The sequence below is a fragment of the Ammospiza nelsoni genome, chromosome 4 (genome assembly GCF_027579445.1).
Source record: "Ammospiza nelsoni isolate bAmmNel1 chromosome 4, bAmmNel1.pri, whole genome shotgun sequence".
NCBI classification, from domain to species: Eukaryota; Metazoa; Chordata; class Aves; order Passeriformes; family Passerellidae; genus Ammospiza; species Ammospiza nelsoni.
Window position 1 is genome coordinate 23,191,518 of NC_080636.1, and position 27,850 is coordinate 23,219,367.

At 37.1% G+C, this 27,850-nt stretch overlaps 1 protein-coding gene across 3 annotated transcripts in view; it reads right to left on the reverse strand.

Annotated features, from left to right (window-relative positions):
• Window positions 1–2,057: 2,057 nt before the first annotated feature.
• SMIM14 (small integral membrane protein 14) overlaps window positions 2,058–27,850 on the reverse strand; it is a 39,644-nt gene continuing 13,851 nt past the window's right edge. For all 3 annotated transcript variants that reach the window (XM_059469792.1, XM_059469791.1, XM_059469793.1), the window contains exons 2-5: window positions 25,229–25,339; window positions 13,084–13,132; window positions 5,744–5,892; window positions 2,058–5,197 (exon numbers count right to left, since the gene is read on the reverse strand). In XM_059469792.1, coding sequence (XP_059325775.1) covers window positions 5,165–5,197; window positions 5,744–5,892; window positions 13,084–13,132; window positions 25,229–25,303 — 306 coding nt within the window. In that variant the 5' untranslated portion in view covers window positions 25,304–25,339 and the 3' untranslated portion in view covers window positions 2,058–5,164. The remainder of the gene's footprint in view (window positions 5,198–5,743; window positions 5,893–13,083; window positions 13,133–25,228; window positions 25,340–27,850) is intronic.

Genomic DNA, 27,850 nt, shown 5'->3' on the forward strand with positions numbered 1-27,850 from the left:
CAGTTGAAGAAACCCAATTTTTACTCATCATCACAAGAAAGCAGATTGATGCATTACCTGTGGTGTTTGGTGTAGTGCCAGTCCTGTGGAGGCTTCCTTGGGTTGTTTTCTTGCTAATAATTTTCATTTCATCATTTATCATTTCAAGTTCTGCCCTAAACTGAACACCTTTTTTAAGATTTGCTTTTTATATCAAACCAATGGCTGTGACCTTCAGAATGTTGTACAGTGGTGGGGTTTTTCACTGGTCTGCCAAAGGAAACATATTTTCTCATCTCTAGACTTTAAGGACAGTTTCTGCAGCAGAAGAAATTAATTTTAAACCAGTTATAAGTCTGAAAACTATATAGTCACAAAAATTATTCCTCTGCTTCGTCATTTATAGCTTGGAAGATGAAACAACAAAACCTATAAAAGCAAAGGCCTGTTTTCTTAAACCTTGCTACATGTGATCTGTGACTATAAATTACTGCTTTATTTTCAGTAAGTATTTTACAGTAACACTTTCCATAAAGGCAAGAAGAGTGAAACCTTTAAAATTCTGCATATATAGGGTGAATTAATATATATTGCCAAATATTGAAGCATATTTGCTTCAGACACCCCCTCTGGCCAGTGCTCTGATCTGCAGATGTTAAAAAGGTACTGTGGAAGCCAGATTCTTCTAGCTATTATATTTAACTACAAAATGTCTGCTATGGGAGTTGGCAATTTGGATACAAGTGTTCAGTTACTTTTCCTATATGAAAAGAAAAATCTTCAGGTGATGTTGCCTAAAAGTTGGTAAGAGTTGTGTTGTTTTACAAGTGAGGATGTGGTTCAGCATGGAATGTTCTGCTTCTTCCCCCACCCCAAGGTGCAGATCTTTGCAGTGAATGGCACTGTAGGCCATTGGCTGGCACTGGAGAAATAAAGAGAAGGAGAAAAGGATGCAAGTAGTCCATTTTTGCAAGGAATTCACTTAATGGGATATTTTGCTGCAATGATTTGGTGCATTTTTCCTAAACATGCTAAATAGGGTAATTTTTTTTCAGGCTTTGGGGCAGAGTAATTTCAAATTACTGGTGATCTTGAACAGCTAGGCTTTGTACAGATCTATTCAACAATGTAAATTTAGATTTGTGGCAATTTTCTTTCTGCATCACTTTTCTCAACAGGCATCTGCATATCCTTGTCAAACTTTTTATCAAGTGTACTTAGAAGTTTAGCTTTAGTTTCAGGGGTTATTTATAGTATCATGTTTGAGTAAAAGGGTAAATTTTGATGAGCAGATATTATTGGTATTTGAGTAAGATCTCGTACTGTTTAGATTGACTCAAATGCTAAAACATTTGTTACTTGTTGTTGTTATTATTATTATATTATTCTGATTTTGTTTCTGATTCTCTGGTATTTATTGCCACTATCTCTGGATAGCTATACATTATTTTAAACCCTAATGCTCCCCTGGTTCTCATTTTCTTCCTCAGATTAGCACAGGAATCTTTAATGAGGGATCTGAGTTGCTGTTGAGGCAGTGCTCAGAATTTTGTGCTCTGCTTCCAGAGAAGAGAGCTGCAGTTCATGGGAACAGTGAGGAAGCAGCAGGTCTCTACTGCTCCTACACAGTGCCTTGGAGCTATTGCAGCATCTTCCTTCCTCAAAGTCCAACACTGCCAAGATCTAGAGCTGGAAAACAGATTGCAATCCCAAAGTAGTAGGATTTGATCTAAAACAAAGTAACACAATCAGCATATTTATCATTACTTTTCTTCCTGTATTATTTCTAACTTCCTAGATTGCACAACTACTTAGAAGAGCCAAAGGCAGAGGTATCCATGTTGGTCATCAAAGTATCTTAAACCTTGGAAACTGCTTTTTATTTGTTCTGACTTGTTTGAGACACATACAGTAGGCAAGTGTCCATTAGAAAAGGTAGAATTTACATTTTAAAAGTTACACAGGTGACACACTATTTTTACTGACTTTTATTTTTAGATGATTTCAAATTACCTTAGAAATTGATAGGTTGGTGCAGTCCTATGTCTTATATAAAAACTAAAAGACAAAGACAAAAGTTTACTAATGATTGCTATTTATTTTGTTAAGTCAATAAAAAGTGCATAGTACAAGCCCTTTATCCCAATCCAAGTACTCAGTAAAAGATTACTAGGAAACTGCAAATGGCACAGACGATTTTTTGTTTGGCATAATTCAGATATTTTAAACCACCGATTCACATTAAGTACATGACATCTTCACTCTTCCTTTTTCAATCATTAACATTACAAGGCTAAGTGATCTGCAGACAGTGCATGGATACATATGATTTCTCATTTCAGAGTATAGTAATTGTGTTAAGCAGACTCTAAAATACTATTGTTTTAACAAAGTTAAGGTATAATTGTAAAATTTCCTTCCACATTTTCCAAGTTGCTACAACTTGCATCTCTGACTAACCAAGCTTAAAACCATCATTACAGAACTGGTCATACCCTAGAGCTTTGCATACCACTAATCTCTTCCCAAAATTTACCATAAACATCTGTAACCATGACACAATTATTTAATCACAAATTACATCACTAAAGACCAGATTTCTGCCACCCTTACTAAAGCTGCTACTAGTACATTATCTCAGAGTAGTTCCACAAACTTCAGTGCAACTACTTGATGAGTAAGGCACTATTTAACACAAATAAGAGTGGCAAAATACAGTCCTATGGTTACTTACTTTTATTTTAATTAAGAGTGCTGATCTAAATTTTGTATCTTGGAGAGAGTATCTGAATTTAAAAGGCATACATTTTGATGTGGGATAGTGGCCTGGCTCTTTAGTAAAACATTTTACAATAAAATATTTCCAATGTTCATTTTCTTTTACATAAAAAATTTAAAATAGCCATTTACATGAGGAAAACATACATGTATAAAATCACTGGGACAATCAGAGGAATTTCAAGCAAAGACATTTCATTTAAAGGTAAACCACAACATTCCTCTGAACAAAAAGGTCATTTGCCAAGACTTTTAGAGCTGGGTGCATGGGGTAAGTTTTATAAATACATAAACAGACATTTAAGTGAGACTGATCCTCACAAGTGAGGAGCATCTCCTGTAAATCTCACCAACTCCCAAGAGGATGAGGAGTAGTGCTCTGAATAGAAGCCTGTTTCAGTTGGCTTTTTAATCATCTGGAAGCTTGTTTTTTGCCTCCAATAGTGAAGAATTCTGGCCAAAAATCCTTGGAGAAAAAAGGTCAGTGTGGGAGATTATATAGGTTGTCTTGTGGGTTCAACAAAATGATGCTGTATTACTTGTACTGAACAGCATCCCAAACATAAATGTACATGGAAGGCAAAAAGTAAGCACTGGCAAGAGTGCTTGTCCCAGTGACATCTTTACACAGTGTTTGTGGCCTGTACATTATTAGACACAATGGGACAAATTCTCTCAGTTTCTCTCCTGCAGTTTCATTGCTTTACATGGCACTGCACTGATGTCACTGAGAGCACCTGGCCCGATCTTCTTCTTTTTTTCCTTTTTTTTTTTTTAAACTTACTCCTATGCTTGGGAGGACAGTATTCCATAGAAATTCAAAGGTCAATTACATCAAATTACAGAAGCCCTTCTTCAGCTCTACACTGTACCCTTAGAAGGGGACTTAGGTGGCTCACCCTTTACCCTGAAGAGCAAAACCCTGCAGCTGTCAACCATGGGATCTGATGTGAGATTTTTGTTAGAGCCTGTTAATACAAACCTTTTTGAAATTTAATAGTTAGTTCCTTCAGCTCCATAACTAAAGTCCTCATGAAATAAAGGTTTGTAGAGTAAGGCTTAGAATTCCCATATGTCTGTTCTACTGACCTTTAAGGAAAGAAGTTTCATGTTGGGAACATAAAAATGTTCTTTACATTATTCTGATCACTTTTTCAAATTGAACAAGAAAAATATACAGTGTTGCTTTTCTGTACATCTTTAAAATGTTCTTAAATTAATGTACATAAAAAAAGTCCTTCCCATTTTCCATAATGGGAGATGTGCACAGGTGCGTGCACAGCCACACATACACACACTGAAACATACCACACATACACACATTTATTAGAGGGAAGAGACATGCCATATGTAGTCACCTGCAAGTTTGTTATTCTACAATTACAACTAGTAGATAAGGATGAAATGTTAAGAATTGCTGATAACACACAGGTGAAAAACCTGAATAATCCAGTACATGTTGTATACCAAAAGCTGGTAACCATGGTAACTTCTTGGTATGATTTCATCCTGTCCAATATCTATTATATCATGGCTAAAAACTTGTTAAGGTATCAATTATGAAAAGACTATGCCAGGACAGAAAATTCTACCAAGTTCTTCTTACTAAATTTCTCTTTTGATAAAGTCTGTAAGTAAACACACCTGGGTTTAGAGTATGCTTTTTCACAACATATTGAATAAGACATACAATTTATTAATGAAAATGGCTGAATTAACTTTTTTGGTGGTATAATCTTTTGTGTAAAGTTTCTAATATATAGATCAAAGCTTTGACAGTGGCAATCCTCATGTTCACTTATGTGTGCCCTCATGTTCACTTACGGTATTATTCTAGTGGACAATCCATGCTTTTGCCAGCAACCCTGAAAACTGTGTTAGTGGTCCAAAGACCAGAATAAAAGCTGCTCTGAAACCAGGGCAAATATAAAACAATTTCTATTTTTCAGCACATAACTAAGTACTTCCAACCATAATATAACTCTCAAAAGCATACTGGAGAAGAAATATGAATTAATCTGAAGAAAGGTCAGTAACCTTCCATTCTTCTAGGTGGACTGGGATTTTCTTTTTCTTTCAATGCATATCAGAAATCACATCAAAGAAATAAGGATCACTGTAACAGAAAGAGATTAAGTGTAATGTCCACAGTAACAACCAAAAAACCCCTGCAATGCCTTACCATTAATCAAATTACAATTTTATAGGAATTGTAATAACATACAAAGCAAAAATTAACTTAAAATTGAAGTTGCTAAAAGCAGTTCATGAAGATTACTGCTGAGTGATAACTGTGCTCTATATAAATGAGAAAACAGTATTGAGTGGGAGTTAGGAGCAATCTGGTCACTTCGTTCATTTGGTCGTGCAAGGTTTTAGCTGCTGAGCTTTTCCAATATTGAATGCTCTAGTCCACTGGTGGGGCTGGTGGTTCTTGTCCCTTGGGAGAAGAAAGGAGGAAAGGAAAAAAAAAAGCAGGTACAGAATTAGACACTGTGTTTCACAAAGGAGGATACGGCAATAGAAGAACTCAGAAGCGTTACATTGTGTTTTCTTTCATGGTTTTTCAACATCTCTTAAAATAATTAGAGAAAATGAGCATCAAAAAATTATACTTTTTCCTGTATTAATGGAGATTTTTTCATGATCCCACATCTAGGACAAGGATCACCTTTGTCAAAGTATCATGCTGTAATTTTGTTTACTGACTTCTCTTAAAGCTGTGCTTGTCCCCTTTCACCTAAGAAGGCAGGAGGCAGTTTCATCCAGGGACAGACAGTGTCCAGAGGACACTGCACCTGCTCCATCCCGCACTTAGCCTTCAATATTCCTTTCACTTTGGACTAACTCATTGTAATTTTTAATGGAGTTCCAAGAAAATACAGTGAAAAAAAAGGGAAAAAATACTTTGAGACAGTGTGTATTAAACCAAAATAGATTTAAGCTAATACACAATCTCCCTGCAGGGCATTGAAGATGCACTTACATTGTGTTGGCTGGTTGGCTTTCCGACTGTGTTTGATCCTCTGAGATTACTGGGTCTCAGTAAGAACAAGACAAGTGCAATCACCACCCAGGCCATCATTATCATGGCAAAGCTGATGCCATTGTCACTGGAGGAGTTTGGTCCTGGCACTACAGACAAAGAAAGGTCAAGTTATAACAGAGTAACAGCAGAGTTCTTTTCCCCAAGTGAAACCAAAAATGCAATCTCAGGAAGAAATCCCTGAAATAGTTTTTAATGGAGTGTTCTGAATAGTCCCTCATTTTGGCTTTGAGACAGTAATACTGTATTTTATCATATTTCTTACCCATCTGAAAAGAGAATAATCTATTTCATAATATTTCACTGGTATCCTTAGAATTATCATGAATATTTCTTATTTCATATTAGCTCCTAGTAACTGGAGGTGATAAACACGCTCTTCACATTTAAGAAATCAAACTTGATTTTTAAGAAATCAAACTTGATGCAGAACATATAGGAAATGCCCCATATGTATGTTGGTCTTTGGTTTTTTGCCTCAAACAAATAAAACAATAAGACTAAACTGATGAAAGGTTAGGCTCCATTGTTAGGCCCCGCACAGAGAACATGCTAATTTTTAACAAGAAGGGAGCAAATTAATGGTAATCAATTTCTTGAATCTACTCTTAATTTATTTCTTGAGAGTTTGTTTGAAGATGTTTCACTGTCAATATGCCAGATCTCCATGACTGATCATCCAGGTCATGTGGTATTTCTGCTAGCAATGTATCTGGCGGAGGTGAAAAAATGCTGCAGAGATACATTCCAAAGTGAAGCCCAGGAACACAATATAAAAACTTTACATCAAATTTCTATACAGAATACCTGAAACATCAACACATGGAAGTAAATTTAAGAAAATACCTTCGGGCTGGAAATGGCTAGTTGATCTCTTTAGATCAAGAAACTTGTGCAAATACCTGCACATTTGAAAACTACTTTTCTCCTCTGAAACATAACTTCAAGTAATCAAACAGTAACTAATCTTGTCAGCTGAAGTGTAAACCCATGTATAGATAATTACCTATGGTACTCACATGAATCCATTTATTATAGTATCTGAAGGCCTAACATCTTCATTACTGATCTAGATGATCAGCTGATACAGAGCAATTGATTCAAAGCTATAATGAATAATAATGATTATGGAGTCAAGTCTGGATTCAGTATTGGTTGGATTGTTCTTATTCAACACTTACTTGATAACTCATACCCTGCTGGAATAATTTCCTTGAAGGTTAATGCTGATAACCACAGAACCACCCCCATCACTGCCATCCTGGGTAGCATTGCTAACAGAGGCTCTTCCTTGGAAAGGTTTGTTCATGACACAGCACAGGGGCCCTGCAGGGAAGCTTAGAGCTTACAGCTATGCCAATCTCCACACTGCTGCTCTGGGAATAAGGCTTCATGAGTTGGGGCTGTTGGACTGATGTGTTTTACTCACATCACATGCACTCAAAAATGTCAAAGAAGAAAAAAACCCATGCACCATAGAAGTTCATGCTTCTCACAGCACAAACACCACCATCAACATGTATGAGCAAACGAAACTGCTTTTGCCTTTTAAATGTACAAAATATAGACATTTCAAAACTCAAGATGTTGCTAATGTAAGGAATTTTATTATTAGAATGATATGCAATTACAAGTGAGAATTCTTTTTGAAAATCTGAGTGAATAAAGGGCTTTGTATATGGACCAGATAGCACAGTGCAGAATATAAATAAGAAAGCTACAGCCTTTAATTCACTAAACTCTTACACAATTGATTTTGAAAGCATATGGAATTGCGAAGGTAAGAGTTTAGACCTTTAGTTTTGTTGACCAAAATATTATTATTATCAGCAGCATATATCAATATTTTAAATCTTGGAAAATCTTATATGCGGTCCAGGAGACGAGCATATAACTTGGCATGAAAAGAACAACTGCTTTATTATGGGGCTTCCAGACAACACTAATAGCCACTCTGAGATTATCTGCAGCAACAAGTAAGAAGGCCTTAGGTAACTGCTTTGGCAAATATTTCTCGTAGAAGACTGAAAATTCTGATGACTTGTTAGGATTCCCCATACAACGCAGAGAAATGGACTGGTCCAACTGCCTTCTGGAATTTGGCTGAACCTTGGTGCACTTAGGGTCTGTGGTGGTTAACCAAAAGTTGGGGTAAGCAAATGAAGCCAGATCAGGTCATGCTACAGGTCAGGGAAGGGAGCAGAGGGGACCACAGAGGGAACCCAGAGGGATCCATTGCAGGACACAATTTCTTCCAGCCTGTGCTGTAACACAGTTCAGACAGAACCAAATGTGCTGAAACATGTTCTGAACTAAGTTAAGCAAGACAATAGCTGATCTAACTGGCCCTGTACTACCTACTCAAGGCATGCCAGACACAACAATGTTTACATTTACCAAGGAACTGATAAACCCACACCTCTCACCAATGAGCGTGTGCTTTAATAAGGATGTGAGATATTTCAGAATCTGTTACTTTAATCTCTTACAGGGAAGAGGATAAGCAAAATTTCACATAGTTGGAGTTGAATCCAACTTTTCAAAGCTTTGCATCACAAATCAAGAGAAGAGATAGGAAGCTATTTCAACTACTGGAAGCAGTTATATGTAGGAAACAATAATCTTGCTACAAAGACCTCCATCCCTGAGATCACAAAATAATCATATAAAACCAGCTTATGGATAAAAGAACAGTTGAGTGAAGGTGAAATCAAGCAGGATGGAATTTATGGTGATGGGCAGAAAAAAAAAAATCTTCTTTTTAAGAGTTCACAGTCACAGTTCCTTTATCTGTAACTGGTATGTTTTTGCAAGTAATTTAGAAGTGATGTTTTGATTCCTTGAAGAATAAAGGTTCTCCTCCAAGAGCACCTGTGAATGGTATTTTCTAATATCTTCAGATGGATAGAAGATTGTCCTGTTCTGAGATGAATGTTCCTGCCACCACCCATTCTTATGGATGGATCTGGCTATTAATCTCCAGTGCTCCAGACACACCAACTAGTACAGAATTTAACATCACATATTCCCATGTCACTGAGAAACATTACCCAGTCTCTAACCTACCTTTCTATGCAACACAGAATCCAGCCCAATTATTTTCACAGTATCTGGTCCCCTGGGTTTGGCATACATATATATCCTCACACTCCTGAATGATGCCTGTGAGCAGTTCTGGCCCTGTGGTTACCTGGAATTTATTTATTTCTTTTTTTTACAGCATGGCTGAATTATCTCTCTGCAGGAGAAAGCTTTATGAGGAGCTGGTGTGAGATTGTGGGATTAACTCCCATGGGAGTTAGTGACTATGGTGAATCCTATCTGTGGCTCCATGTACACAATGCAGTTTTTGGACTTGCTTTTTCCTACAGAAGCAGAGACCAGGCCACACAAACTAGTCTTCACCCAGAAAGAAATGGGAAGTAGAAAAAAAATCCTCTGTGACAGATGTTTGCAGATTCATTTGAGGTTCTAGAAGGCAGTAAAAGCTATTAAAATTATGAGTTTAGTAAAAAGAGTTTTTAAAGATTAAAGGTCAACCAATTACTGATTGTGCAACTGAAATCTCAAGAATACAATATTAAAACTACTAAGTGCCCAGGTTAAACACCCTTACATGAACTTAGTACTTTTAAAATGCAGTTTTTCCTTCAGAGTGAGGCTGCACTCTCAAGAAAGGAGAAATTTCATTTGTTTTACTGTAAAAGTGTATTCCATGTGGTGCTTTTTGTCTGCCCTCTCATGGTAGAAATATCTTCTTTTGGAGTATAAACAGATTGACACTGGTAAAAACTGTTAAACTTCAGCATGCAGGAAGGCAAAAAGCATGGTCTCTGACTTATGTCTTCTTTTCATGGTGCTTTAAGCCTTGCTTCTTCTGTGAAGGAAAGGCATAAAACTGTATGAAGAGAGATATTTTAGAAATTAATAATCAGCGAAGACAAAGAGCCCATGGGACCTTCAGGACATAATGCCTGCAAGCTGACACTTTCAAAGGCAGGGATAAGGAACCCAAAGAAAGCCAAGATGGTCTTGAGCAGCAGAAAAAGGGAGAAGGGAATTCCCAGAAAAGGGAGGGAAGAGTTGGCAGACATTAGGCTGCTGTGACTGCCCTAGATGAATACAAATCAAGATGAATCACATGTACGTATTCACTTTAAATTGCATAAAAGTTTGAGAGTAGACAACATTTGAGACAGTCACCTCTGACCACATTACAGCGTAGCAGAGCACTGAGAATAGCGCTGAAAATATGAGGTGTCAACGTCTGGGAATTGCTAGAACACAGAAAAAACTCCAGCAGTAGTCCCTCATTTCCTTTGACAGGGGAAGGGAAGGCTGACTGTGAAGGGCCATGAGCCATCAGAGCAGATCAGAACCAGCTGGGACCCTCCCTAGGCTGGATGATGTTGCAACTGCCACACGTCAGAGAAGCGCCTGCTCCGCTTGCATTAGACAGAATTCAGAAAGGAATTACCACTCTTATTGCTCATTTCAAGGGAAACTCTAAGATCTTCTGATCTGCTGAGCATTAACAATCCCAACAGAAAATTCAATGTGCTGCCTATTCAAAACTTACAGCCTTTTCTTTCTGCAAGGCACCCACTGAAATGGAGGGAACAGTCATCAGGCTCTGACACGTGCTTTAATGCATGGCAGATACTCTGATGGAGAACCAGCCGATGAACAGCCATCAAGCAGAGGGCCCAAATGCTTGCTGAAGTGGTGCCCATATCTTCCTATACCTAAATCCAAAAGCACTGGTCCTGACCCTGGCAGGAAACTCTGCAGGGGAATCACTATGACATAATGGTGCCAACAACTGCAAGTAAGAATTTATAGATAATAACACAAAAAAGTGAAGGTGGGAAACCTGGTACTACTGCCTTGATATGGCTCTAAAAAACAACAACAAAAAAGAACCTAAATCAAGGGTTGGAAAAACAAAGCATGCTCAGAAGAATCAACAGAGGGTGTTTCTGAGAATTTCCAGCTGGTAGCAGCAGCACAACACATGATGCTGCTGTGACATTGGCTGAACCCCAACCCTGACGTCTCCCAAAACAAAACCACATACATCTCATCAGTTATTCCACAACCTTGCAACTTAAGAATCTGTGTATGACAACATTCCCAGCTGTGCTTCCAGAAGGAAGACCAAATTCTGGGAATGAGTGAATTGGTGAGAGTGAAACAAACTTGTTCTTAGTGAGATTCTGAAATGAGGAATCAAAGTCAACAAGTACCAGGAAGTGGAGCTGTGGGACCTAGGGAAGAGGAGACCCACCTCAAACGTAAGCTCATCACTTTACAGCTCATAAAAACAGCATGGAGCAATGGACAGAAGACTGGCCCAGAATTACTTTTAATATGTTTCTGAAAACCTCTCTAGAAGCTTCTCCGGGCTCAATCTGTTTATTTTTGCCTTTGACTCTCAGGGTCTTACAGACTGCCACAAACACAGCATCACAGAAGCACCACAAAATAATGACAAATATGCAGGCTGTGTCATTGCATCAGCAGAAAAATACCTTTGCTAGAACTAAATTTAAGCAATATAATAACATAGGAAAAGATTTACTCTGTAATTTTTGCTTTGGTTTTTGAAACAAACCACTGGTTTGGAACAATTGCGGCCAAATTGCTTGCATCTGCACAGACAGTTATTGCAAGAATCTGAGAATGGAAAGCTATTTGTTGCAAACCATTCAAATCCCCACTGTACTATAGCTTGGTAATATTAAAGCTATCCCACAGGCTTTGTGGCCACACATATGAGAACTTACTCATTTATACAGTCCTTAGTCTAAAAACTTCATAAGTACTTCATAATGATCCAAGACTCCCAAGGCATGAGAATGACCTACCATTGCTTGGTTTTGACCGTGGACTAAAGCTCAGAAAGCTCCACACCCTGTCTGTGCCTCCTTCTAATATAGAAAATATTCTGTCTCCCATCATCTGCCTCTTTTCCTCTCCTACATGCCTGTGATTAAAAAAAAACTACATAGAAATCTAAGGTGTGGGAGATGAAAAAGTCTGCCCAGGTACATTTGGAAGAGGAATAGTGATCGAAGCCCATAAAGAAGGAGTGAGGCAGCAGCACTGTACAGCACATGTGCACCACACCATCTTTTCCTCAGGGGGTTATGTGGGACAGCTCAGTTTCCCCCTTCAGCCCAGCATGGCACTGAATCTGGGATTGTTCCACACTGGCAGAGCCCAGTGCAAGTCTGAGTTGCATGCCCATCTCTAAACAGGTTTTACAGAGGAGTGAAGAGGGAGGAACATGAGGGTCAATGGAGCCATGCACTCTCTCCAAGATGCTGGAAACCTTGCCTGCACTGCTCCTACACCTATAAAAGATACAGGCACCAGCAGCTCTTGCTTACAAGAACACTGCTCAGGTGCTTGCTGCTCCCTCAAGGCTTTACAGCAGTCCTGATGAAAGCTGAATGAGTTCACACGCTCAATTGATGTAGGAAACACAGACCCACGTCACTTTATTTACAAACATTTGACAGCATTCCCTCTAGCTCACAGAAAGTGTCTCAGGGAGTGTCTCAACGCCTCAGGGCATGCTTACATTGCTGCATAACCTCCACACAGCTATGCTTCACTGTTCATTCTGGTAATGTCTGACTGACCTAGTACTGTTCACTGTTTGGGAGAGGTTTTTTGATGCATTTCATAGCAAATTCCAAGGAAGTGTACACATCAGTCCTCTGCTTCATTAACTACACAGGAGCCAAATCAACAGAGATGCAGTCATGGTGGATGTCAGCTTATGAGTCAGAGCCTCCTCTTCCTCTCAGTGGAGTAGAGGGGTCACAGTACAGACAGCTCATCACCCAGCCCAAGCTGTGAACATGTGTGTGTGTGTCTGTGCTCAGTATCTCCTCGTTATTGGTTAGGCTGCTCTGAATCTGAGGAGGACAAATAAAGCACTTTCCAAATTTTCCCCTCTCATTCCCCAAATTATCCTATTTGGAGGCTAACAATAAGATTCAGTAATGCTTGGGACCTGATTGATGGTTATGCTGGTTTATTGATACCTCCAGGACTCTCATTAATGCTGCTTCTAATGTACAAATGTTCATCACAGGTTCTCAGAAATTACCACTCCCCAGCACATCAATTTTATTACTGCAGGATTTGATTTACTGTAATATGTCCCTATAACATTAAATCAACTGCTGCATTTTAAAGAACAGTCAGACTGTGTTTTAATTACTGCTGTTCATTTTACTTCCATGAACCTGATATGAACAGTTACTCACATTCCTGAAGGCATTCTGTGTCTGTGCAGTACGACTGGGATTGTCTCAGCTGAAACAGAGAAGAAGAAAAGCATGACATTTAACAATAAGTCTTGGTCAGCTTTTACTGAAATCAGGATTAAATATATTGTCAGAGTAAATTAGAATAACTGATCCTTTACTGGATCACACTTGGCTTATCGTTTGTGAAGAATCCCAGGTATGGAGATAGTTTCTGAACACTATTTACATAATACCCTTAAATCACCTGACTACAGTGTGATTGCTTCCAATGCAGCCATTTAATACCTTTCAAAATTCAGAGAAAAGAAATCTGTAGTGATATAGGAGCTATTATATACAGATATACTCTCTGCACCTGTCCATTATAAATCCCAAAATATCTGTTCTTACTATTATCTAGAAAAAGTAACATTCAAATACTCTGTGATTACATCACAATAAATGATCAGACTGTGATAATGGTTATGCACAGAGAAGCTGCATTAGTATTTCACATTTAAACTTAGTACTTACTATTTTTTCCTCCAATATCTTTTTTAAAAAGCAGGTTTTAATATGTATTTTACTGGTTTTTCTCTTTACTGATGGGTAAAATTTAAAACATTTTTAGTGACTGTAATAACTATTTGATTTACAGACTAGGTAAGCTTGCCTACTGCAAGAAAAGTCAACACTGGCTAACCTGCACATCAGTACAGCTATTTTACAGATGACAGAGCCAAAAAAGAAAGACAAATATCACATTCTTTATTCAGATCAGAGATGTTAATTGGATGGGATTTAATGTACAGCACTATAGAAATAGATTCTATACTCTGCTTAGGTAAACTACATGGATTATTAGTAAAAGTTTTTAAAAGTACAGAATTGTTACACTGCCTTGGTTAGAAATAACATTTGCTTTTTCACAGGTTTTATGATACAGTTGTGTCACAAATCCCAATGCTTTTTGTCACAACAGGCTAATCTGTTTATTACCAGTGTAAATATACAAATGTTAAACAGATGAAAAGATGGTGCTCTTTATGTAAGAAATACAAGAATCATTTCCACAAAACCCATTTCCTCTTGTATTGGCATAATTGACTTAATGTATGTAGTCATATTATGCAAAACACATCAAGGAAACAGATGAAGAACTGAAGAAGGAAGACATCTGGGAAAGTAAAAGCTCCTGCTTTTATCATAAAGATTGTCAATGACTGACACATTTGAAAAAGGAAAAAATGTAACTGGAGATTGATCTGTCCAGAACTGGACATTAATTATTTCATTAATATATTAAGATCCACTAGCAAATTTACTGAGACTACAAAGCAGTCTCTTAGGAAGGAATCTGGAAGGCTGGATTTAACCTTTCAGCTATTTCTATAGTTAAAAACAGCACTGAGGGAAATTCAGGCAGAATATTTCTCTTTCTTACTAAAGAAAAAGAACTATCAAACTATGCATATTTCCTGCCCTTCTTATATAAAAACTCATTTTATTTTAAAGCTTTGGAAGTAATTTACAAAGGGGAGGTTTTATCTTAGCAATTGTACCCACATGAAATATTTGAAAGATTTCTGAGCCGGGAAAGCTGGATATTTCTATACCCATATTTTAAAGAGCTCAGCAACATAATTATCTTCTGTTTGTATAAGAGTTTAATTCTGAGAGGGGCTTAATTTATAATCTCTACTTAAAACACTGTTTACAGATATTCAACACAGAAGGATGACCAGAATTAAAATGGACAACAGATACATGATCAGAAACATTGTATAAGCATCTCCTTTATCCCCCTCTGTCCCCAGGACGGCAAATCCTCATCCAGTTTATCTAGTTTTCCTAGATATTGAACACTGCCTGGGGCTGTTCTAGCCACAGTATTAGTTATTTCCCATTCTAAGTGTCACACTCTGTCCAAGTACAACTATTTTAAAGCTCTAGGATGTCTCTCTGAGCCAGGTAACAAATCTGTTTTTAACAGCTCAGCAAGAGGCTGCATATTGTCACTGTGGGATGAAACACAGCAGATCATGAAAAACAGGCAGCAGTAAAAAGAGGTTTTTCTTAATTCACTCAGGTCAACAAGTCCCTTACTGTGTAACCCAATATGAATCTGATTCCTTGTGATCACTCATTTAGTCAAAAGACAAGAAACTCTTCTGGCACACGTATGAAACGCTTACGTAAATTGAATGGCTGGGAAAGGTAATGCCTTTCCCTGAAAGAAGAATGTTCCTTCTCCCAGTTAGCTCTCTTTTGACAAAAACACCCTTTAAGGAACACAGCAACTGTTGGGGAAAACTCAAAGTGCAACATTTCAGTAGCAAGGCAATTGAAAACAGAGCAATTATCAGGCACTGGAAAGAAACAGTCGTTTGTATTAAGATTTTACTAATCCAATGTGGAGGGGAAGTTTGGATGAAAGTTTGTGGAAGAATGGTATAAAGCTGAACCAGACTTCACCTGTTCTCAACAAAACCCTCAAAAAGACTTCAAATACACTGAGTGTTTTCAGACTGGGAACACTACAGAGCTGATGAGAAAAATTTGAACAGAGAAGTGATTCTTCAAATACATTAACTCCTAGATACTTAAAAACAATATTATTAACAATGATTTTGATTTTATTAACACTTCAGAGATCCTTGTGTGGCTGAAAGTGTGAATTCAGTGAAAGATTAATAGCTGACTGTCTGATCTAACATCTACTAAAGTCAGCAACAGCCTTTTCATCTTTTTCCATATATTCTAAAACAGTCCCTTAAAAAGAACACAAAAATTAGGCAAGTGAAACATAAGGGCATATTCAACAAAAGAAGAGAGTGAAAAATGTTGCAAAACTAAATATTTATTCTATTAATAAAAAGGATCATATCCAAATTTTAATATTGTCTGTGCAGTTTGTCATTCAAATATAATAAATGGCTTAGTGCACATGTGCCAAACAATGAATTACTTCGTTGTTTATTGTCCAAAATGAAGTAAACACAAATTGTAAACAGCACGAAAGCTAGAAGACAGCTAAAAAGAATAAAAATTTTACAGTTTTAAAACAGTACAAACTTGAAAAAATAAAAGTAAAAATATAAATTACAAATGTATATTATTTAAAATACAACTGTGAACTTTTGTTTCCTCCAAGTACATTTAAAGTCTTGAATTGCCTAAGTTAAAGTAATTTAAATTAATAATCCCCAAACCACAAGAACTCTTGGTCAATAGGAATATTTAGTTTCTATGAAAGCCCTCACAAATTCCTGGAAGAGGCAGGAATGGCAGAATCACAGCAAATCAGTGCCCACTTAGTGACATATCGTGAATCCAAACTCAACACAATACCAAGAAAAAAGAAGCAACCAAGTTACTTCCAGTGGTAAGAGAAAAGGGCTCTTCCTCACTCCTTCCCCATGACACTCAAATTTTGCATTCCAAAAAAAAAGGTACATTTCAAACAGCTCCTAGCTCCTATTTGAAACTGTTCTTTCTTTGTTTCCCTTTTCCAAATGATACAGCTTTTAGCCCCAGTTCATACTAACACAACAGTGTTTAGATGCTGCTCCTTTGAGAGAAGGACAGTTTCAACATGCCATCTTGTGGATCAACAGCATCCACCCATCCAGCACACCTGAAACCTGTGTCCTGCTGCTCCTCTTTCAGCAGATGCCATGTTATGGTAGGAGTCTGCACAGCTTTCAGCAATGAGAACCTCCACTTTTTACAGTCCCCAGCTGTGAACAAAATGTGAACAGTAAAGGGACACTGCTGGTGGCCTCTGAAAACTCTTTTAAAAAGTCACCATATTAACTAAAGTTTGTTTTGGTTTTTTTTTTCACTGCACACAAGCATGCCACTGTGTGGTGAAAACAGGGTGTGAAGTTTCACTGCATTTTAGCTGCTCCACAAAATCACTGCAGTCCAAGTGAAATAGTAAGCCCAGCGAAAACAGCTTCATCTAGCTAAACAGAGACCTTGTTTTTCCACCACAGGGACCTCAGCCACTAGGACAATTTCAGTCTTCCTTGAAAGAAGTTAAGCTGCTTTGCATTGCTCATCACAGATACCTGCTGTGGAGAACAAAATGCACACTTTGTCTACCTATATAGTAAATAGTTCTTGCTTCAATTCCTCTGCTTCCTCTTCAGACCAGTTTAGTGAAACTCTTCAGGTGAATTTTCAGAGTTTGCTACACCAGAGTTCAACAGTCTCACGATCTATGTGACTGATCCTGCAATCTCTGCTCAAATTTTTTTTAATGAAAGTCAATAGCATATACCTGAAAAAAAGATTCAGGGTTTCTATCCAGTGTGAACTCTTTTTCTTGAGAGCTAAATGTATTATTAAGAAATAAATAAAAAAAAAAAAGGACAGCACACAAAGATGAGGGAGATACTAATGATCAGACAGCTCACGAGTTTTTTCAGGAGAAACAGCAGCATAATCCCTGTCCAAAAGCACTTTCCAACTCCAGAAATGGTGTACTAAAGAGATAATGAAACAAGAACAACAGGACTCATGGCAGGAACAAAGCAGTCTAGTGTGAATGGCAGATGAGGTGAAAATATATTATTAGTATACTCTTCATGTAGGGATAAAATAACTACATTTTAGAAGAACTCTTGAGTCCACTCAAAGCAGAAATAAGTCCTTGGAAAAGACACAAATGAAAAATTAGTAAGTTCATGAGACAGGTCAGGGAAAGACCTCCATACAAGAAATTGTGATAGATGAAAGCCCAGAGAAATGTGTGAAAGAAATAGATGAAAGAGGTACAAACATAAGAGAGCAAAAATACATAATGGCGGGAATGAAAAGAATAGTTAAGTAGGAAAGCAAACAACTAAATTGATATGGTCACTTATTCCATGAATACAAGTAAATTTAAAATGGAATCAGAAAGAGTGTTGATAGAAAATTTTACGTGATAACGAGGGCAAAGCATCGTCCTTTATGAAAATACTTTTTTGCAATTTAGACCAGCTGGAAGCTCTGCTTTTGCTCTCCAACAATGCCAGAAGATGAGAACACAATGGCATACTCCTGATTGCAATCTCATGCTTCTGGGTAATGAAATCATTGTTTAAGCTTTGTTGGCAGCCGTGTCTGTTCTCTCCAAACCACATAAACGATCTAGTAAACAACATGATAAATAAATTGGTATGGTAGGATATGCCAGCCCTGAATACAAGCCAGGCTGCAAATTGAATTGCAGCATTATCTGTAAGAGTTCAGATTTAAAGATGCAAAAAATGACACCTACATGCATTAGTCTGCTACAAGCTGGCAAAGAGAAATAAGAGGAAAAGAATGGCATACTGATGGAATTTAATTGTCTCTTAAACTGGACTAGCTTCTCTTAGAGGAACAAACAAAGAAAAAGTGAACACTGCCTTCCCCACTTCTTCATTTTCTATGAGTATATGGAGAATTAGAATAAATTATTGTTCATACAAGGACAGAATAACAGTATGAAATAAAAATACAGAGTCTGGTCCTATGAGATGGCATGTCATTTTCTCCCCAATAGCAAGTGAGAGAGAAGGATGGATGCTACATTTCAAAATAATACTCCTAGATTACAAACCAACTTTTAAGACCCAGAATAACCAGCCAGTAATGACAGAAGGAGAACATCAACTTTCATATTGAAAGACATGACATTTTATGGAGGAAGATGCATCAGAAGTCCCAGGGACCACTACAATCTGGAGCCCTGATCTGGACACGAATACATTCTTCATTTTTTCATTTGTTCTGGGATTGCTGTTTCACCTTGGTGTCATATAGATCTTTCTTTTTCACACTTCCCTCACTTCCCTACAATTGCCTGACTTACTGGTACTTTATTTTACAATTTTGCTGACCTATGATATCAATGACATCCTCCTTTTACTGAATGCAAAGCAGAATGAATTAGCAGTGAAAAGAAGATGAAACAGTGATGATCAGGACCATTACAAGGAGCTCACAGCATCTCCGACTATGTGAACTACTAGACAACAAATACACAAACCAGAATATTAAACAGAAGCATCTGAATATGTGCACAAACATACATATCTCCCCAGAGGACATTTGAAAAGTTACGTCTAAAATGTAAAACCAAAATATGTATAGGCTTTTTGACCTAATAGTTGAGTATCTTCTCCAAAATTAGGCATATTAGCAAAAGAAAAGTGTACTCCCACATAGGCAGCCTTGAGGAAAAGGCTTAGAACCCACAGTTCCAAAAGATACAAACTACAGTTTGCTCTAAGTGTTGATTACATGAGGCCTGAGAGAAAAAGCATAATTTTCTCCTTTTTCCTCAAAAGAGATTGCCGTACACATCTCTGGTCATCGGAGTTCAGCCATTCATAGTACAGGTTAGATCTATTAATTATTTCTGGAATATCAAGCTGAAAGAATTTTCAGTGCATGATTTTTTACACTGCTTGCAATACACGATGCATACATTGAGATGATCATGAGGAGTGACAGAGATTTTTCCTTTTTTTTTCCCAAATATATATTGGTTAAGAAGGAGCACTTTCAAGCGTACTACAAAGCTCAGGAATGGGAAATGCAAAGAATGACAGACATGTTCAGAAAGTCCTGATTCCTAACCCCTTAGAGACTCAAGTGGACGCCACTTTTCACAGCTGTTTTCTTTTCTAATATGTCTAGAAAATAGTCTCCATTTACACTGTTTGAAGAAGAATTAGATTCTAGGTTATGACATGCACTGGCAGTACATGAATTCTGTAATATAGTTTTTGGCCTTAGCCTGTGCAACACCAGTACCTTGAGCACTCAGTGAAAGACAGGAAAATGCAAGTCAGTGGAGCATGAGCACTCAGGTCCAGTCTTACCCTCTGCCACTCCAACCCTGTGTCTTCTTCTGTTGGGCTGGTGTCTAAGCAGGTGCACCTCCCCTGCACCTCTGAAGAATGACAGCTTCTCTGTCCTAATGAACAACCTAAAGTTCAGCTGTTGGGAAAGGTCCTCCTTGAATCAGCTTCAATGCAGAGGACAAAAGGGGCAAGTGAGAGCAAAATGCAGTTTCCTGCTCTTGGGATGTTTGGCTAAAAACTATAGACTAGAAGTATAATCTGCTATATAAAAAAATAGAAGGTAAACACCATGGAACATGTGTAAGAAGTCTGCAGTGCAGCCTTCATATTTTAAAGGACATTTAAAATTATAAAAGTGCATTTCGTATAGCTCTGGCATGCTTTCAGTAAAAGTCCCCACCAGCAGGGAAAGCCACTTTTGCTGACTTAAGTTGGGCTTAGCTGTGCTAACATCTTGAGAGCCTTTCAATCATTTGCAGCACATATCTATTTTAGTAATCTGTGTTTATTTTGTGCTGTTTACACAAAGTCTCCTTTAGCCAAGACTTGTGGCTGGATGTGATGCTGGATACTATCTCAGACTATGCCAGTTTGAAAATGTAAAACTCTAAAATGGCCTGGTCAAAAGAATTATGCGGAAACTTGATTGACAAAAGAGTTTTTGAACCAATTATGTTCAAATAGTTTGAGAATTTGCAACTCTTGCTATAAAAATCTAGTGACAAATCAAAACACAAGAGAGATTAAAACAGAGAATGATTTGGTCTATACCCTGAAGTTTTGATATAGCAACATAACTAAGCACGGACCATTACTTTGCAATTAGCTACTGAAGGACAAAACACGAGGTTGTAATTTCCACAGTGGTTTGTAAGTAGAACTGTTGGCAGATTATCAAAATGGGTCCTTTTACATTATAGAATTAGGAATATTTTGGGTTAAAAAACATACCACTCATTTTTGTAGAAACCAGTATGAGAGAATTCTGAAGCCAGTTTTTGTAAATCAAATAATACTATACCAGAAGGAGACAGAAAAAGGATGTTTACTTGACACAAAGTCATGTGTGTTACTGGCTTGCTTGGACATTTCTGGCCACTCTAAGCAGTCATAAGCAGGTTTGAGTCTACACAGAAGATGCTCTATGTATGATTATTCCTCACCACATAAAACACATAAACTGTATTTAATGAGACTGAACTCATTAAACTGTGTTTTCAGTCTAGTTTTCAAACTTGAACTGACCCTTGGCCAAGATCAGCCTCACCTACTAAGAGACCATCGATATCCAGAGGAGTAACATAAGGGAATCAGATTTTTGTATTACAAAGTAAGTGAAAAAAGGGGAAATAAAAAGGTTTAAATACAACATCATTCTCATCAAGGGATCTGCTATCTTTTGCCAAAACTAAGACAGGAACCATTTCCTCTGGGTACAAAGAATGTCCTTCATTGTGATTCTTTCAAACAAGCATTCCCCTTGTCTGACAGATCCCCCTCAATAAAACAACTTGCTGTCATTTGCTGTTCCTCATTCTTGAACTTTGGCTCTGTCAAAGTAAGTTTTGCAGGGGGAGGAGACTGAACTGGAGATAAAGTCATGCAAGCTAACAAACCTGTCATTGTCTTTTGACAATTCTGGTGCATCTGCAGAGGATGGAAAATCTTGTGATATTTTTCTTCTATGCTTACTTCCTCTTATGGAAGTTCCCAATTAACTGCTATATCCATAGAGTAAATAGTGAACCCAACATACAATAGCCAAATTGTTATTACACAACACCACCAAATCATAACAGATGGTGCCGTGGGTATCACATACTAGAAATTATATTTTTGAAGTCACAGTCAAAAATTTTAATTTTTAGTGTTTCCTAGGAATATTTGGAGATCATAATATCTGCTTATTAATTACAATAGCCATACTACAGAAACTTACACGTGTGAAATGTTCATATTTTGACACCAAGGAGAACCCTGAAAAATTCACTTCAGTTTACTTCAGGAAAATAATAGAGCATTCAGCATAAAATAATTCAATGCCACTTAAGCATGTATATGTACATTGTAAGAACTTTGTGTATGAACAACATCTCCAAGTTAATCTAATAAGCAGCAAAATATCTTTTAAAATATTATGTATATTAGAGATACACAGTTCACTGACTATAAAATCTTCATGGTATTATGAATTAAGAAGGAAAAAACCCAACAAAACAAAGCCCTGCTTAGTCAAGGAAAATGAAAGACAGATAAATAACCAAGCCACATAACTAAGTAAGAGGTGGACTTTTAAACAGCTTTCTTGTTTGTAATTTCCTGTGGTGTTGCTAACAACAGAGAGCAAGAAGAGTTTAAATGACAATAGCTTTTCTTTTTTCATTGTATTAGCATTAATTGTACTATGAGATGAACTGAAGTCTGCATTTCAAATAGAGATTTAAACTATATGCTATATAAAACCTCCAAAGTAATGTATTCAACCACAAATTAAACTTTGAATGCCACATACACTTCATAAGAGTGTCAAAGTAAATATACCAATTAAACTAGAAGTTAAAATTATCATATTGGAAATTAAAACAAGAACTTCAGGTTCTAGAGGCAGACTTCTAGACTTCCTTCTGATTTTGGAATAGCAGTGTTATTCAACTCTCCTGCACAGTTAATTCTAACAGAAATCCTGTGTATTTGAAGGAGCTAACTCTACACATAATAGTTACAACTGAATATATTATAACTTATTTATTAGCAGGAGCCTTAATTCTTATCAGTGTTGGTTTAGATAGGTATAAACAAATCATTCTGTAAAAATTAGTTTACTTAAACAGAAGTTTAAAACATCTACAATGAGTCATGGGGGTTTTGAACAATGTCTGGATTTGCACAATTACTGGATTGAAAGACCTTAAAAGTAACATTTTCACATTTGGGCATCTCCTATAATTACATTATAATCCTGTTAAATTAGATTCTATTAAATCTTATCTCTGAACTTCTGCATTTACAATGCTCAGTCTGGAGATAATTGCAAACACTTTGTTATACAATTTGCTCCAAAATCCTTTCAAGTATTGCCAGCTTTAATACCATTCAAATGGTATTAAAGCTGGCAATACTTGACAGGATTTTGGTACTCAGGTGTGTTTTATATCTATCTATATTAAAAAGAATCAACAATTAAATACATATAGGGAACCATTCTGGGTACACAGCATGTTTGGATATATTTTTCTCACCCAGACTCAGAACAGATCACTTAGCTTTGTTTATCAAAATTTTGATTTTGAAGTTAGAGTTTCAACTTTTAGAGGCAGTGTGTACCCAGTCTCCATTGAGACTTGAGGCTTCAGCAATTTTGAGAACCAACATTCACATGTTCTTTTTAGCACAAATAGTAAAACTTCTGTTTGCTTATGTCGTGTAAGACTGAGTGACAAAACAGCAGCTTAGAACGCAAACTCTTACTGAAGCATAAAAGTTACAGATGCAAAAATGGCTTAGCAAGTCTCCTGCTGAGATCATAGCACAGGTTACTTGAGGATAGTCTGGCTGCTGACTGAGACTTCTGAGACTTTTCTTCTCTAGATTCTGCTAAATTATCCTAGCTAGTGATTTGGTCTTATAAATATTTAGGAGCATCTGCTTTGCTTTTTAGAGAGATGAAATCTGGAATTTCCCTTTACTTCTCACAGTTCCAAGTACTAATTGGTATGATCTTTTTGGAGGGTGGATACTGAGCAACAAACTCCATTCTTGCAACTGCACAGAATGCTGTTAAACTGCTCTTGGCGACTGCCCAAGAGCATGCACCTATTATGTGCTCTGTCACATTCATAACACAGGAACTAGTGCTCCTCCAAATGATCCATTTTTACCCACCTCACACTGCTTGCAGCAGCCCAGGAACAAAACCTCACACACATTTGTGGCATTTCTTCTAACTTTGGACACAACTCACTTACACTGTTCATAACTAGAATCCTCCAGCCACAACAAACAGAACTGGCTGACCAGTGTCATTGCCTGTCAGTACCTTCTAGCAAAAAAACCAAAAAGATTTAAAAATGCTGAATGTTTTAATTCAGGGGTGAAAATTCTGAACCGTGCTAGTTTAGATTTGCATCTGACAAGCCTGAAAACATGAATCCTCCTTTCTTCCTCCCAACTTTTGAACTTGGTTCTGGGGTTCCTTTCTCATGACTTCAGCCTGTGTTCAGAAGCCTCAAGGTTCTGAAGAATCAACACAACTGTGGGATATGGCACAAACATCATGTTGAAGACAAAAAGAAAATCCTTCTTGGGAAAGAACATAGATGATGTTGAAATTGTGCCTCTAACTGGGAAGTACTAGGATGGCTAGGCCTGATGTAAAGGCTCCACAGAAAAGACAACTATTCTCTACAGAAGTCTCAATTTTCTGCACCTATGTGTCAGCAGCACCTTTCCAAAATACTGTTAAGAAACCTCTTGAAGAAGGGCCTGATCCTAGAGAGAATCTTCTTCACAGAACTGCCTTGAACAGTTGACGTACTCAGTAACTAAAAATAATATTAATTTAGGCCCTAAGAAAGAAAATGTGATAAAAACAAATATATGAAAATCAATAATGGGAAGTACATCAAATGAAGCTGATGTATACTGTAATCTTAAAAAGAATTTACCAATTTAGAGCTGTAATCAAATTCACCTAATTGTTCACAGTTCATAATTGTTAATGTTATTTTAAAAGTATATATACTCAGAAAAAAAAGAAACACTTTATAGCTTATTTTTCAATAGACATTGAATTAAGTTCAGTACAGAAACAAAGAAACAGCTATTTTACAGGTTACAGTTAGAGCAATGTACATAACTTGCTCAAAGTTGCTCAATCTATCGATTACATGGCAAGAAACAGAACTCAAAACTCAGACTCACTGGACTCTCAACTTCAGTAGTTTTAAGAGAGCATTTTTAAAAATTTAGACATCATTATCTTGCCATATGAGTATGTGCAACTTCATATGTGTGGAACTACCTTGACCACAAAGACTTTGCTGGGTAGTTTCCTTGGTTTTTTGCAGACTGAAAAAAAGGCATAAAAAGAAACCTTTCAAGAGAAACAGTGTGAATGGTGTCAAAATGCAGCTCTGGGAAATAAACAGAAAGCTATCATTTGTATTGACTCTGCAAAAGCTCATCAGGAAGTTGGATACACAAATTCTAACTGTATGTGCTACTGAATAAGCAGAATCAAAAGCACCAGTAATTGCAAATCTGCAAGAGCTGAAGTAGTGCCTGAATAAGCACCCTTCCAAATATCCTCATGTTATCCTTACCAGATTAATCAGTCTTCTCATTGCATGTTCATGTGAGCAAATGCATTCACAGGGATCAAATCCACCTTCTGCCATGGCTCTCTGGATAAACCTGAACTTGTCTCTGAACACCTAAGAGGAATAAGAATAAAAGGACAATGAACTCTTTCTCAACTGACCTTATTTTCCAGCGACTCACACATCAAGTTTCAGTTCATTTAATGCCAGGGTGAAAAAGCAAAACAAAGCAGTGTAATCCTATTATTCCTTTGGCAGTATGAATGAAGAAGTCTGGTATGTGCAGTTACATTTTGATGTTGCTGAAAACACTGTCTCACACAATTTTTTTTTTGCAAGACTGTGTTTCTCCCCTGGGTTTTCTCACATACCAAAATGAAATACATCCTATCAAACAAGAAACACATAGATTAAATTCTTGTCTCTCATCTGCACAGTGGGATTCTTAAGTGTACATATACAAATTGAAAGGTCAGGGGAACTTGTACTCCTAAACCCTAATAAACTGCTGGCATTTTCCCTCCAGATCAACGTACAGGAAAAGAATTTAAAACTCAAGTAAGTTTTTTGCTAAAGGAAACAACCATCTTTGTTGTATATTGAAAGCAAACAGCAGGGGTACAAAAGTGAATGTACTTGGAAACACTTTAAAAATGGAGTTATGCACACTAATTTTAGATCAAAGAAGTAGGTGAATCACTTAGCAATACAGAATGTTCAAAGAAGCTGTAATGGACATGGCAGGAAACCAATTCTAGATTATTCATCTGCTAAAACCACTTATACCAGACATGTCAGGCATATTCAAATGTATGTTTAGTATTTACCAATAACTTTTCAGTGACTTAACTGAGGGTCAAACCATGCAGTAGACTGCAAGGCATTTCTACCCCTGTGGTCAAATCTGGGATTGATTTCTCTCAAACGAGGACTCAGGATATATTAGGTAGTTCTGCAAAACCATACTTAAAAAATATTTTTCACTTGCCATCTGTAAAGCTGTATTCAGAATGTGTTAAGTGTTGCATGCACTCAGGCTCTGATGTGACACAACTGGCAAGCTTGCAAAAAAGACAAACACAGTAGTGCAGAGCAGATGCAACCTCTCAGTTCCTAAAACAGGTACTTTATGAAGGTACCAGCCATTTGATAAGGGTGTGCTGAATCAACAGACATGTTCTGCAGTCATTGCCTATAAAAACTTACAGCCTCAATCACACATGAGCATTTTAATGTTTCAGTCTCACTAGGGGGAAGAGGCATAACCTATATGTCTGTAAGACATCTTCACTCAACAGAATATAACACTGCTACAGTTCTACCCTCTTAGGGGGAGAAAAACACAAATGCATTTCAGAAGTCCTTCCTTTGTAAATGCCAACTATTCTTCTGAATAAATCTTTACCATGCTGGAGAGACCAGAGAGTAAAAGAAACTGAGAGATATCTGTCTTAATTATGGAGTTTGAACATCAATGCCCTTAATCTGTTAGGGTCTCCACTTTTTAAAATGAAAACTGAAAAAGGAAAAAAAGTTGAAGTGATGGAGGAAATTCTTTTTGCCTCTAAGAAAGCATACTCTGGCTATGTAGTAAGAAGATGACTTGATTATGTAGCCCACAAGTCCCTTTGAAAAGAAAACCAGGCCCAAGTATCGAATTTTTCAATGAAGAGGTAATCAAGAACCAGTAATTGGAAGCTGTAATTAACCAGATTGAAAAGAAAAGCAAGGCATACATTTTTACTATCATAGAAGCTGATCAGTGCAACAAACTGCCCAAGAAGCAGTGGGATTTCCCACCCCTCACTGCATTCAGATATGCTTCAGTAAAATACAGATTACTGAGTAAAGTACAGAAGCACCCAAGTTCAGATATAATGGCCTCCAATACATAGGAGATCAGATGATCTAATAACTATTTTAAAGAATTATTGTAAGGCTACTACACTAACTTACATGAAATTATTTCAGAACCACTAGAACCCCATGATAGCAATAGAAGAAATTCTTTAACTACACAGTCTCCCTGAGTACCACACCAAGCACAGGAGCATTTCTAAAGCAATCTTAGGATAAGGAACAGATAAAAGCACTGATTACTAAACAGTGAAAAATAGGATATAATACTGACATCCACAAGAAGGTATTTGAAGAAGAGATGAACAAGTTGCAAAAAAGTATTTAATTGTAACTTGAAATAATTTAGGGGTCGGTAACACATAATAATGTCACAGAAATTAACAGACAATTGTTTATATTAAAGGGGACTGAACAAAAAACAAACACCAAGTAAGAGTCACCACTGATAAGACCAGGATAACATTCTCTATAGAGCATATAAGAGAAAAAAATTAGACAATAAACGGGAAAAGTTAATCTGTCATACAACATCATAAATTTAAGCGGAGGTGAACTAAAAGGAATTTACCCCAAGACACCTGTACATGACAAATTACCTCAGTGATATCTAAAGAAAGCACAAGACACATCACCAAGTAAAATGCCATCCAAACTTTGAACAAAAGAGCTCTTTAAAGCTTTCCCACCTTCACATGATGCTGAAACGAATCATCCTTTCTTCCCTCCAAGCCTATAACAAAACTTTCATTGGCAAAGAACCAATAT